General features: G+C 35.7%; 1 protein-coding gene across 4 annotated transcripts in view; it reads left to right on the top strand.

The window, feature by feature from the left end:
* Positions 1–12,870, top strand: part of PAFAH1B1 (platelet activating factor acetylhydrolase 1b regulatory subunit 1) — an 83,256-nt gene that overhangs the window by 43,848 nt on the left and 26,538 nt on the right. For all 4 annotated transcript variants that reach the window (XM_036769235.1, XM_036769236.1, XM_036769237.1 and 1 more), the window contains one exon: positions 6,759–6,982. In XM_036769235.1, the coding sequence (XP_036625130.1) occupies positions 6,951–6,982 (32 nt within the window). In that variant the 5' untranslated portion in view covers positions 6,759–6,950. The remainder of the gene's footprint in view (positions 1–6,758; positions 6,983–12,870) is intronic.

The following is a 12,870-nucleotide window of genomic DNA, read 5'->3' as shown; positions in this document are numbered from 1 at the left end:
CAGAAAAATACTCCCAAGAGCCTGAAGTAGGGAAATTTTCACCTGCAGATACTGGGACCCACTGGAAACTCCCATTCTCCGGAATGAAAATTCCTTTCCTCCGAAGCTATATTTATCCCGATGATGAGAACTCAAATTATTGTTATAAAACTACTCATGTTGTCTAGGAATAAACAATACTCATTGGGAAGCCAGGAACATTTTAATTATATTTTACATTTATTCGTTTTGAATAAATGGGTACATCCCCTGAACAGAGTAAGGAGAGTACCCAATTCTGTTTTTTAAGACATTCTTCTCATTGGCTTTCTGGACCTTTTTTGCTATTTGGGTTAGTCTGGTTTTTTAAGGTTATTTTCATTTGTATTTTTTGGGGGGTCTCCTTTATCAAGCTGTTGACTCATTTTTCATGATTTTCCTGCATCCCTCCCATTTCTTTTCCCAATTTTTCCTCTACTTCTCTTGATTTTCAAAATCCTTTTTGAGCTCTTCCACGGCCTGAGAGCAATTCATATTTTTCTTGGAGGCCCTTGAAGTAGGATCTTTGACTTTGTTGTCTTCTTCTGGCTGTATGTTTTGATCTTTGTCACCAAAGTAAGATTTTATAGTCTTGAGTTTTTTTACACTTTGTACTCATTTTCCCAGCCAATTACTTGACTTCTGAGCTTTTTGTCAAGGTATGACTGCTTCCAGAGTGAAGAGTGCTCTGTCCCAAGCTTCAGGGGTTTTGCGCTGCTGTTTCCTGAGCTTCTTGTAGGCACCTGTAAATTTTCAGTTCTTCTGAGGTGGTATGATCCAAGGAGAGATTTTTACTCTTGCCCTGTGCTCTGGTCTGTGAGTGACTTCAAGCACTCTTTTCTGCCTTGGAACTGCTAGGAGGACGCCCTCTCCACAGCTACCACAAGCTATGCCACACCAGCGCCCCTCCTCACCCCAGGGACCACCAACAAGGACTATGACCTGGATCCAAGCAGGGCAAAGCAAGAGAATCCTGCCTCAGCACCAGCAAAGCGATCCCTACACTCCTGATCAGTTGCTTGATTCTCCCCACAGACAGGACATTAGACAAGACATTGCACACGAACAATTTAGAATTCGAATTCAGACCCATCCTAAGCATTAAATTAAAAATAACCCATTTCGTGCTCCACATCTCCAAATCACCTCGCCTGGAGCTCCAGAAGCTGCTTCAGCTGCCTCCACCATCCCGGGGCTGGGGCAGACTGTGCCCTTCTCTCACTCTGGTCCAACAGTTTTCCCACTGACCTGCTAAGTTGTCTTTGGCGTTTGTGGGTTGATAAGTCTGGAAACCGCCACAGCTCAGCGATTCAGTGCCCAGAGGCCTGCTCCGCTCTGTCTACTCTGGCCTTGTCTGTGCTGGTTACCCATGCTGGGCTATGCTCCACTCCCAGCAGGGTGCAGTAGACCCTTCTCAGCGACCATCCAGCCATCTTGAGCTGGAGACTTGTTTAACTGTCATTTCATGGATTCTGTAGCTCTAGAATTTGTTTAGAGTAATTTTTTTACAGGCGTTCAGAGGGATTTGGGGGAGAGCTCAAGCAAGTCCCTGCTTTTATTCTGGGACCTTGGCTCCGCCCCCTGCATTAAAAATCTTGTGCAGCCTGGTTCCAACTTGATTTTCCAACCTTATATATCATTCTCTCATATACATTACATTGAAGTCCAAATGGCATTCGTACTATTCCTCCCATGCTTTTGCACATTCTGTCCTAACGTGCCTCTCCTCAGCTCTTATGATCCCTAATTTCTTTCAAAACCCAACTTAGAATCACTTTGTGAAAGAGACACTTTTTGTAGATTACGCTTGTCAGTACCTCCTCCCCAAAATTACCCTTTTTTGGGTTTTTGTAGTTATATACTTATATGTGAACATTGTTTCTTTAGAATATAAGCTCCTTGAGGACAAGGGCTATTTTGGGTCTTTGTATCATGTGACTGTGGGCACATTATCAACATTGCCTGTAATACAGTTTAAGATATTTTAATGTTTCTGACTCTAGAAAAATGTTTACTAAATTCATCTAAGCATCTTTGTACACAATTTAAACTGTTCAATGCACTATTTCAGAAGGCAAGGGAGTATTAAATTTTAGAAATAATTTTCCATCAAGAAATAATTGATTCTTAATCAATAATATGATTCTTAAAAGTCTCTTTGGGTTTCTCTTCTAGAAGGAAACCCATTGTTCACCTCTTATGTTAGTCCAGGTTTTATTTCATAATATAACTTTCAGGTCAGTTAGAGCACTGACAGAAGCAAAAAACGAATGAAGATTTTTCCTTCACTCCAAGTTAAGTGATGATTTTTAATAAAACTATAGATACAATTCTTTATTCTTCACTCTAAGATTTTTAGTTTCTCCATCAATTGATTCCCAATTCAATTCTGTACAAAGATGTTTGGGTAATACTTAGTTTAGTAGATACTTTTCTAAAGTTGGAAACACCAAAATATTTTAGCCTATAAATATTAGAGCCAAAGTTGATAAGAGTTTTTGCTACGTATAGGTTAGTAGACTATCCTATCAAGTGAATTTGAAATTTTCTGCTTTTTTTTCCAGTGATAGAGTAATAAAATTTTAAGTAATTTGTAATGTAACTGAAGCTAATTTTGTGTTAATGGTAAAAATGTGCTTTGAATACCTTATTGAAAGAAAGGTAGAACAAATCCCTGAAATATACTTAACAATAGCAACGTTATTGATTGACGCTAATCTACTTTATTTTCTCTCTTACACTTGAAAATATTTTAATGGGATTTTGCAATATTAAGTTAGGAGGCGTATTATTTTTGGGCAAATTAGAAAAGCTGCCCATTTAAAATTAATCTTGGTTAAGTGAACTGGTGTTTTTGTGAGATGAGAGCGCTTATTAATCAGTAGAGTAACCTTTGACGAATTATTTAAATTTTTACTTTGATAATGTATGTAATGATAACTGTGAAATTACTAGATGCATCCAGTGATTTTAAAATTTTTTTGTAGTTAATACAAAAACTGTTTGGTATATAGTCTATTGTTATATAGGGGTTTTTCTGCTTATATTTTCTTACATAGAGTCATCCTTTGTGTATTTTCTAAACCATTGTTTCCTGATTTAAAATGGTGCTCATTTTAAATAAACTACCCTACCCTTTTTTCCTTGTACTATGCTGCTTGGTGTGTCCATTGTCTACACACTATAGTGATTCACCTAATCAAGTGATAGCAGTAACATATTTGTTGCCCAGTTTTTAATCACAATTTCAGTAGCTTAGTCTTCAGAGTGCAACAGACAACTAGAATTGATAATGGAATATAGAATACATGAATTTTGTTCACCAAAAAGCATCCTTGAACCTCTGTTTCTAGTGCGTAGGCAACAATTTCATAGCAACACTGATCTGAGCTGGAAGAACATTCTGGATATTGATATGCAAATGAATACACTCATCTAATCTTTGAAATATGTTTATGTCATCTACATAAATAACCTTTAAAGGAAATGCAAATTGTACATCCTGAAACACTTCCAAAATATATTTCAGAAAAGAAAAATCTCCTTTATAATTTTGAACCTTTGAAATTTTTTCTCCTGACTCATATAAAAATGTAACTTAATTCAATAGATGTCTGAAAGTCAAATCTCATCTATATGTAGCTCTTAATGTAGATTGTAAGTGTAAACATTTTATTTTAGCCTGGCCTCAGTGCTGTCTAGTATACTTGAGGCATTTTCCTGGAACCATCAGTTAGTATGTGCCTAGTACACACAGACTAGTTTTTTAAAGATGATATTAGCTAAACAAAATATCTTGTTTTGTAGCCACACCTTCCTAATTCTTAGGGTGCAATACTACAGTAAGTATAGTGTTTAGATCATCTGTACCACTGTTCTCAGAACAAATAATCAAAAGTTCTTAATTTTTAGGGGAGATGACTTGCCTCTTTTTTGTATATTAGTATATCACCAGTTTGGGTTAACAGTGGCATTTTTAAAAATAGTTGAATAATATTACGAATGCGTAAAATAGGATAGTGATAGCAGGAAGCACTAGCAGCTGGGGAAACTGGGAAATACCTCATGTAAAAGTGATGCTTGAACTGAGTAAGAAACATAGGGCTTCTGGATGACACAGAGTGTATTTTAGTAATTCCTTGCCTGTTTGGAGAAATAGAGTGTTGTATGTGAAGAACAAGAAAACTTGTTTGGCTGGGCTGAGAGGGCATGGAGGGTAATAAATGTATAATATGAATGGAAAAGTAGGTTTGGACTAGGTGTTTGGATTTGACCCCTGAAAAGTTGAGTAGAGGAGTGACCTGACATGGTGCAGCAAGAGGTGATGAAGGCTTACACTAGTGTGGTGACAGTGAATTAGAGAAAAGGGGACTGATGCAAGAGGTATAAGAAATAGAAGCATGAGATTTGACAACTAATGGGATATGTGGGATGAGGTGGAATTGGGAACTTTGGTGGAATGATGGTGGTTCCCTCCGTAGAAATAGGGAAGTTCAGAAGAGGGCTTGGTTTTAGAGGAAAGATCATGAGTTTTTGTTTCAGGCACATTGGGTTAGAAATGCCAAAGGAACTAGTATGTTCAATAGTAAAGTTTTTGGGGGTATAGATTTCAGGGTGAAAACTTTGCATCAGATTTTATCTTGCTATCATCACAGTTACAGCATTGATTTCTTCACTTCTCAAGCCTCTCACAGTATTCTTCTGTCTTCTTAGTTGAGCATCTTGTCTCATCCTTTCCAGAGAAAAATTGAGGCTTATTGGGTAGGAATCCTCTCCCCTTCTCATCTCACAACCGACCCCCCTTTCTGCCTTCTACCCCCCACCCCCACAACCCAACTCCAGAAAATTGAACCTGCTATCATCATCTCAGTCTAATCTACAATCTCTTATCTACTGATTCTTTCTCTGCTCCCTGCTAACATGCCCATTTCTGCCTCCTCTTTAAAAAAATACTTTCTGAATTCTACCATCCCTGCTTAGTTATGGGTAGAATTGCTGTTTTTATTATGTTGGCTCGGCCTACCAACAAGCTATTGGCATTTCTTCAGTGGTTTAGATCTATTTGTGTGAAAAGTGTTTTGTAATTGTGTTCATATAGTTCCTGGTTTATCTTGGTGGGTAGACTCCCAAGTAGTCTGTAATTATTTTAAATAGAATTTCTATCTCTTTGCTGGACTTTGTTGGTAATAGATAGAAATGTTGATAATTTATTTGGGTTTATTTTTTATCCTGCAACTTTTCTAAAGTTGATAATTATTTCAACTAGTTTTCGAGTTGATTCTCTATACCACCATATCATCTACAAAGAGTGATCGCTTTGTTTCCTCCTTGTCTATTCTGATTCCTTCAGTTTTTTTTTTCTTATTGCTATAACTAGCATTTCTATTTAGCATTTTATTTTTCCCCAGGCATATGTAAAAACAATTTTTATGATTGGTTTTTAAAACTTGGAGTTCCAAATTCTCTCCCTTCCTTCCTCCTCACCCCCCTCATTGAGAAGGCAAGCATTTCAATATAGGCTATACATGTGTAGTCATGCAAAACATTTCCACATTAGTCATGTTGTGAAAGAAAACATAGACCAAAAAAAAAAAATCTCAGGAAAAATAAAGTAAAAAAGTATGCTTCAGTGTGTACTCAGATATCATCAGTGCTTTCTCTGGGGTGGATAGCAGTTTTTACCATAATTCCTTCAGAGTTGTCTTGGATCATTGTATTGCTGAGAATAGCTAAGTCGTTCATAGCTGATCATCTTATAATATTGCTGTTACTTTGTACACAGTACATTTCACTATAAGTCCAGGTTTTTCTGAAAGCATCTTGCTCATCATTTCTAATAATACAATAGTATTTCGTCATAATTATATGCCACGATTTGTTCAGCCATTCCCAGTTGATGAGCATTCCCCTCAATTTCCAATTCCTTGCAGAAAAGAGTTGTGTAGCTAGCATTTTCTAGTACAGTATTAAATAATAGTGGTGATAACAGGCATCCTTGCTTCACCCCTGATCTGACTGGGAAGGCTTCTAGCTTATCCTCATTACAGATAATTCTCTTATCATTCTTAATATGTATTAAGAGTGTTATGGAATCATAGAATTTCAGAGTTATAAATGACTTAGAGATTATCTAATCTTACCTCATTTAACAGTTAAGGAAACTGAAAATGAGGCTTTGAGGATATGATGTTTGGCTGATATATATATATATTTTTAGTCATTTTTCAGTCGTATCTGACTCTTCATGACCCTATTTGGGATTTTCTTGGCAAAGATACTTGAGTGGTTTGCCGTTGCCTTCTCAAGCTCATTTTACAGTTGAGGAAATGAGGCAATCAAGGTTAAGTGATTTGCCCCATGTCACATATCTGGTACATATCTGAGGCCAGATTTGAATTCAGGAAGATTAGTTTTCCTGGCTCCAGACCAGACCCTCTATCTGCTGTGTGACCTAGCTGTCCCTGATATTACCTATACAGTAAAAAGTAGGGAGGACATACCTACACTGAATTTAGCAAATACATCCTCTCTTTCCTCTGCTCATGGTCCTACCTTACTTTGCTTGAAATATTTTACCCTTGTCTTTGGTAGCATGAAGGAGAATAAATACTATTGTAGTCTGGAGAGACCACACATTTAAAATTGGAACCAATATGTCAGGTAGGCAGCATGGGTAGTGGTATAAAGTTGAAGCAGAATACTGCTTTGACCTAAAGTGTGTTTTTTTCTTCCTCATTTAGGTGGAATGAACCTTCCTTATTGAATGTCTCCTGGTTACCAGTTGGATCTCACCTGTGAAGAACTATTTTCCTAATAGTGGACGCCACTCTGTGGCATATTTGATTGCCGATTCAGGGATTGTAAAGCTTTCTGATTTCCTGAAGAAGGGAGGCAGTTGCTGCTGTATCAGAAAACTTGATATCACAGCCACAATGGTGCTGTCACAGAGACAACGAGATGAACTGTAAGTTATATTTGGGCTTAAAAAAAACAACACTTTACCATCTGGTAAGAGGCAAAATAGTATGTGCATTTAGCCATTCAAAACATCATTGGTTTCAAACATTGTATAGGAAGCCCTAAGCATGAACAGTCTTAGTTAATAATAATGACATAGTTTGTAGTTGTGGTAAAAGTTTTAAGTTTGAGCCTTTGTTAGTTACAATGAACTGTTGATTTTGTGGCTTTATGTAATGTATGTTTATATGTAAAATATTAACAGTTTAGAAAGGTATCTTAAGCATGCCATTGATAGCATACTTAGGTAGCTTGAATTTGTAATCCCAAAATGCCACTTTCGTTAGATTTATTTCATCTGAAATAATTTCTCTACAAAATGTTTTAGTTTTTTATCTGGTTGTTGGTATAATGTGGTTTGCCAGTTAGGTAGTTATAACGTTTGATGACAAGTAGTATAAAATGAGAATAGTTTGGAGTGACTTAATTGCTTTTGACAATTCTTATTCATAATGATTGTTTGGGTTAGAGCAATTCGGACCAATATACAAAAGATCTTTTCTCCCCATCCTACCTGTTTCTTTTATTCTTGCCTCTGTGCTTACGTAGTATTTGTCCCTAAACTGCTCAGAAGTAATTATTTATCCGTTCTCACAATCAGAGGTGAAAGTTCAAGTCTTAAATATAAAAGGGGGATAGAGATTTGGGAATCCTTAAGTTAATATAGACACATTCACTGTAGTAAGAAGAAAATAGAACTGAGCCACAAGATTTTAGGGTGTAAAGGGACTTCAGAGGTGATCCAGTCCAATTTGTACATGACTAAGAATTTCTTCTACAACATGGCCTCTCCTCCAAATCTCCAGAGAACAACTATAATCATTAAGATGCTTTTACCAACATGGATTTGAAGTCTTTCTCTCTATAACTTTTACCCATTTTCCTCTCAGGTCAAGCAGAACCAACTTGTTTACAAATGTTTACACTGGATTATCCTAATTTGTAAATTTCTTATGAAGTTGAAAATTTGGCTGTCTTCAGCCTGTGTTTTCTTCCTGGAATTTTTAACTATGTACCATAGTTACTCGTTTTGAGATGTTTTTAGATTTAAATATGAAAGATGAATAGGTCAGAAAACATTATTTGGGCAATAATACTTCATATCAAAGTGAAAGACTTAATGATCACCACATTTTATATCTGGTGGTATTTAATTGTCGCTTAAGCTAATCTGACATGTTTTCCTGAATTAAAAACAAGTTGAAGGAGAGCACAGTTCATGAAATTATTTGCCTAGTAGTTTTACCATCTTAGGAAGAACATGTTCTTTAGTGAGTGGCTTCTTAAATAAAACTAACCAAAGATGCTTTCATTTTTGTAATTTCTTTGGCATGTAAGGGTATCATGTCTTTGCTTGTTAAAATTGCATCTTTTGGGCACTCTTTGTAGCCCAGTTAGGAATGAAAATAAATGGAATGTATTCAGATTTTGACAGTAATTATTTCATCAGCTGTTAAGTGCCAAAAGTCCTTGCCCTAAAGAAGGTTACATTTTCTACAAGCATCAAGAGTTATGTTTTAGGGATTTTGTCACGTTGGAAAACAAATTAAGATTTGCAAGTGGCATACTGTCAAATTTGTACCATTAAATATAGAATTTGGAGGTGTTTCAGATTTGTATAGGAAACACAGTGTGCAATATTGAACCATTGAGGAATGATTATTCAGGTCTGTACCTGAAGGAGCGTGGTAATTTCAAAGATCAGTTGAAGTGTTTTCTGGGGAATTATTCCTAATGTCCTAATTGTTCCTTATTCTTTAGTGACCCAAACTTTCAAGAAAAGAAAAGTTTAGAATATTATCTACAGCATATGAATAACATTGTAAAGATTCTTAAATTGTATTTTTCAAACATGCTAATTTTTTATCTCCCATTCTAATGTATTCTGACTTAAATTATGACTAGTTTTTATTAAAAGTGCTTTCAGATCTATACATATATATGGGACTTTTTATTGATCTGTGGTAGACTTGGTTTTATATTTTTAAATTGTTGATTTAAAACATGATCATTTAACAAAAAAGGAATAAACATTTTCTTGTTTGCGTAATATTGTATAAAAGATCTTATGAACTAGGTTTCTAAAGTCAAAGAAGTTCATAAGAATATTGGTCATTTTTGGTCATTTGAGTACCACAGTTAAAATATCATATCTTAAAACATTCAGATTTTACAGTGTTTTGACAGAAGCAAGAGTTGGACAAGGTAAAGCATTAACTATTAGTTGGAGAATCTGTTGTAATTGCTATTTGTACTCACTTATGTTTTGTTCTCTTTTGGTATATTCTGATCAAAAGTGATAAGGGACAGGCTGCTATGCTTTTTGCTTGCCATGGTATAGCTTTTCCTCCCATTCCTAGGCAAGATGATAATTTCATTGGAGTTAAAAGGCAGCAAGGTATCAGTGGATAGAGCTTAGGTTTCAGAATCAGGAGGATCTGGGTTGCAGTTTTGCCTTAGATACTTTAGTAGTTGTCATCCTGGGCAAGTCACTTACTTTTTTGGGCCTCAGTTTCCTCATCTGTGAAACAAAGGGGTTGTGCTCAATGGACCTCCAAGATCTCTTCCAGCACTAAATCTACAGTCACATGAAATGTAGTAAATATTTAGAAGTGTTAGTTTATTCCTATGAAAAATAAGCCCAAAAGTAAAGCATAAATAACCCAGGTATGGTTTCAACACTGGCTTTTGAGTCTAGCAAGGGTTAGTTATTAATTTTCTTGAGAATAATAAAAGATGATAATAATAAATAGATAACATTTATATAGCACTTTCTGGTTGCAAAGCAGAAATTCATGGCAAACGTTATTTATGACCAAACAGAAGACAGAATGGCCTAAGTATATATGGATGACTGAGATTACTTTATTTACCTTACCTTTTTTCTTACCCTGCTACCCCTAAAATGGACTTTACAATTGATATGGTAGCTGAGTGGCAAAGTAGATGATAGCATTCTAGGCTTAGAGTCATTCAGTTTTGGCCTCAGACAGTTAAATAATTATGTGACTCTGGACAAGTCACATAACCCTTGTCTACCTCAGATTCCTCATCTATAACATGAGGGTAATAATATCACCTACCTCCCAGGGCTCTTATGAGGGTCAGATGAGATAGTATTTGTACTTAGCATAGTACCTAGCACCCATAGTAGGTGGTATATAAAGTATGATGATGAAAGCTGGCCTACTTAGACTTGATCTGACTGGGCATGGTGGAGTAATTGTATAAACCATGTTATAAAAGACAGTTTAAGAAATAGATATGGTTCCTGTTCTTAAAGCTTCGCAACCTAAATGGTATGAGACAAAACAAACAGTGGCTATGCTGGGTTACTGTCATTCATTAGGTTTGCCTTTGCAAGGTCACCATTAAGCAGGCCATTTTTCTTCCCTGTTTTGCCTGCACTTAGGACATTGCCACCAGAAGAGTGGCAGCGAATGAGCTGACCAGCCAAGTTTCTTATGCACAAAGATGATTCTCAAGCTAAAAGTGTGTGTGTGTGTGTGTGTGTGTGTGTGTGTGTGTGTGTGTGTATGTATACACGTACACATACCCAACATATACATACATTGGTCAAACTCTTCCCAGGGCATTAACCTTGCTTGTGCTTGTGGCTTCAGGGGCAGCTTAATTGTCAGAAGCATCTGACTTTCTCATCTGCCTGCCAGTTTCACCCTCCATTTGTCATCATCACAATCTCTTTGTTAGGAGTTGTATATAGATTAATTAAAAAGACAGCTGTCATATTTTCTGTAGTTCTGGTTCTAGTTTTCTTTCCTTTTAGTCTTTTTCAGTGTGTGGGAGAGGTTGTGAGAAATTATCAAAAATCCCATTTCGTTTCAATCAGAAGAACCTTTCTGAATTTATTATTTACCTATAGCCTCTTCCTCTCAAAAGAGAATATTGGGATTATTAAGCCTGTTCCTCATGGTTCTAACTTAATACTTCATTCAGATGCAAACTTCTTGAATGAGCTTATGGTTAACAAAAATTCACATTTTTCAGAATGTATAACTTTTCAGGGAATATGTTTCAAACAGATTTTAAAAAACAGATTTAAAGTGGTTTCATCTGAAATGAATATTCTTCAAATTAAAACGTTATATGAAGAAAGGACAGACATAGTAGTTGGTGGGGTCAGGTATAGAATTCTTCATGAAGGAAGTTTTGAGCAGGGTTTTCAAGGTGGAGATGGCATGGATTGGACTATAAAGGCATGAATGAGCAAGTTGTTTCCAGCCAAGGTTAGATTAGCTAGAATGTAAAGGTTATGGCAAAGTGTACATTATAGACTATGAGAGTTAGCTGGGTTAGATGGCCTTGAGTAGTCAAAGTTTGTTGTAATAGTCTAGAATCTGAATCAGAAATTCCTCTGTATATTGTATGTAGGAATAAATGGGACTGGATGGATCAGAGAGAACCATGGTCATAGGATTTAGAGTTGGAAATCACCTTCAAGGGCATCTAGACCAGTGGTGTCAAACTCAGATACATATGGGGGCCACTAATCTCTGTAGAAAGATCCCTATGGACTGCACATTGACATAGTCTTAAAATTTTATATTATCTGTGTTTTATTGTATTTATATTAAGTAATTCCCAATTACCTTTTAATCTGGTTCAGCTGCATATGAGAGTGTTGTGGGCCACATGTGGCCAGCAGGGTGATTGACACCTGTAACCTAGACCAAACCCTTTCATTTTATAGATGAGGAATGTGTGGAGAATTATGAATGAGCCTATTTCAAGTTTAAATTTTTTTCCTCTAGTTTGTGTTTATTATTTAAACTTTAGAATCAAAAGTATTGAACACTTTTAATCTTGATGGACTTTTAGGTCTTAGTTGGTAACACTAACCAAACCTAAAATGAACATTCTTCTTAGAAAGCTCCTCTGCCAGTATTATAGTATTGAAAATAAACAGATAGATAAAATGAAATAAATAATGAAAAAATAAGCATTTGTGTATTGTTGGCTCATGATTGATAATCAATGGATATCTTAGATTTAAAATTATTTTTACTTTATAGTGTCCCTAGAAACAGTAATGAAATTATTTTGCAAATTAAACGAGGGGGAGCTTAGTTTTTCTATTTCCTCGGTGTTAAACTCAGAGGCACAAAGTAGAAACACAGGTCGTAGTTTATGAAATTTCTTGGGTGAAGTGTGTTATGTTGTTATTCCTTATAAGCAATATGTTAATTTATTCAACATTATTAAATGATGATTTCAATGTCAGAAATAGCAGACAAAGGGAAATCTTAATAGTATGCACCTCTGTCATACCTGTTGCTTTTTATGATGTCTTTTAGATGAAAAAGGAATATTGTTGACTTGAGTCATTTTAGTAAATAAAGGGAAGATTAGTGGTAATACTGTAGTTCGAATATACTTTGATCTGTGTATTTACTTTTCTACACCTTCTCATCATGTGTCATTCAATTTTTACCATAAATTCTCCATTGAGATTCTACCCAATGCTAAGTAGATCTGGTGTGTTTTCTAAATATTCAAGTTCCTAAGGATAATAATGTTTAGAAAAGACAATACTAGGACAATAAATGCATGGCAATAAATAAAAGCTCTTTAGATAGCAAACTAAATGTGGATGCCTGGTACTAAGTCAAGAATATGCTTTGCATTGAATAAATTTTAAATTTTTATGACATGCAAAAATGTGAAGTGAAAAGTGTTGTTTGTTGGTTAGTTGTTTCCCTCATGTCCACATCTTTGTAACATTTGGGATTTTCTTGGCAAAGATACTGGAGTGGTTTGCCATTTCCTCCTTCAACTCATTTTACAGATGAGGCGACTGAGGCAAACAGGGTTAAG

This window comes from Trichosurus vulpecula, chromosome 7, assembly GCF_011100635.1.
Source record: "Trichosurus vulpecula isolate mTriVul1 chromosome 7, mTriVul1.pri, whole genome shotgun sequence".
In the NCBI taxonomy this organism is placed as follows: domain Eukaryota; kingdom Metazoa; phylum Chordata; class Mammalia; order Diprotodontia; family Phalangeridae; genus Trichosurus; species Trichosurus vulpecula.
This window is presented reverse-complemented; position numbering and strand designations above follow the sequence as displayed.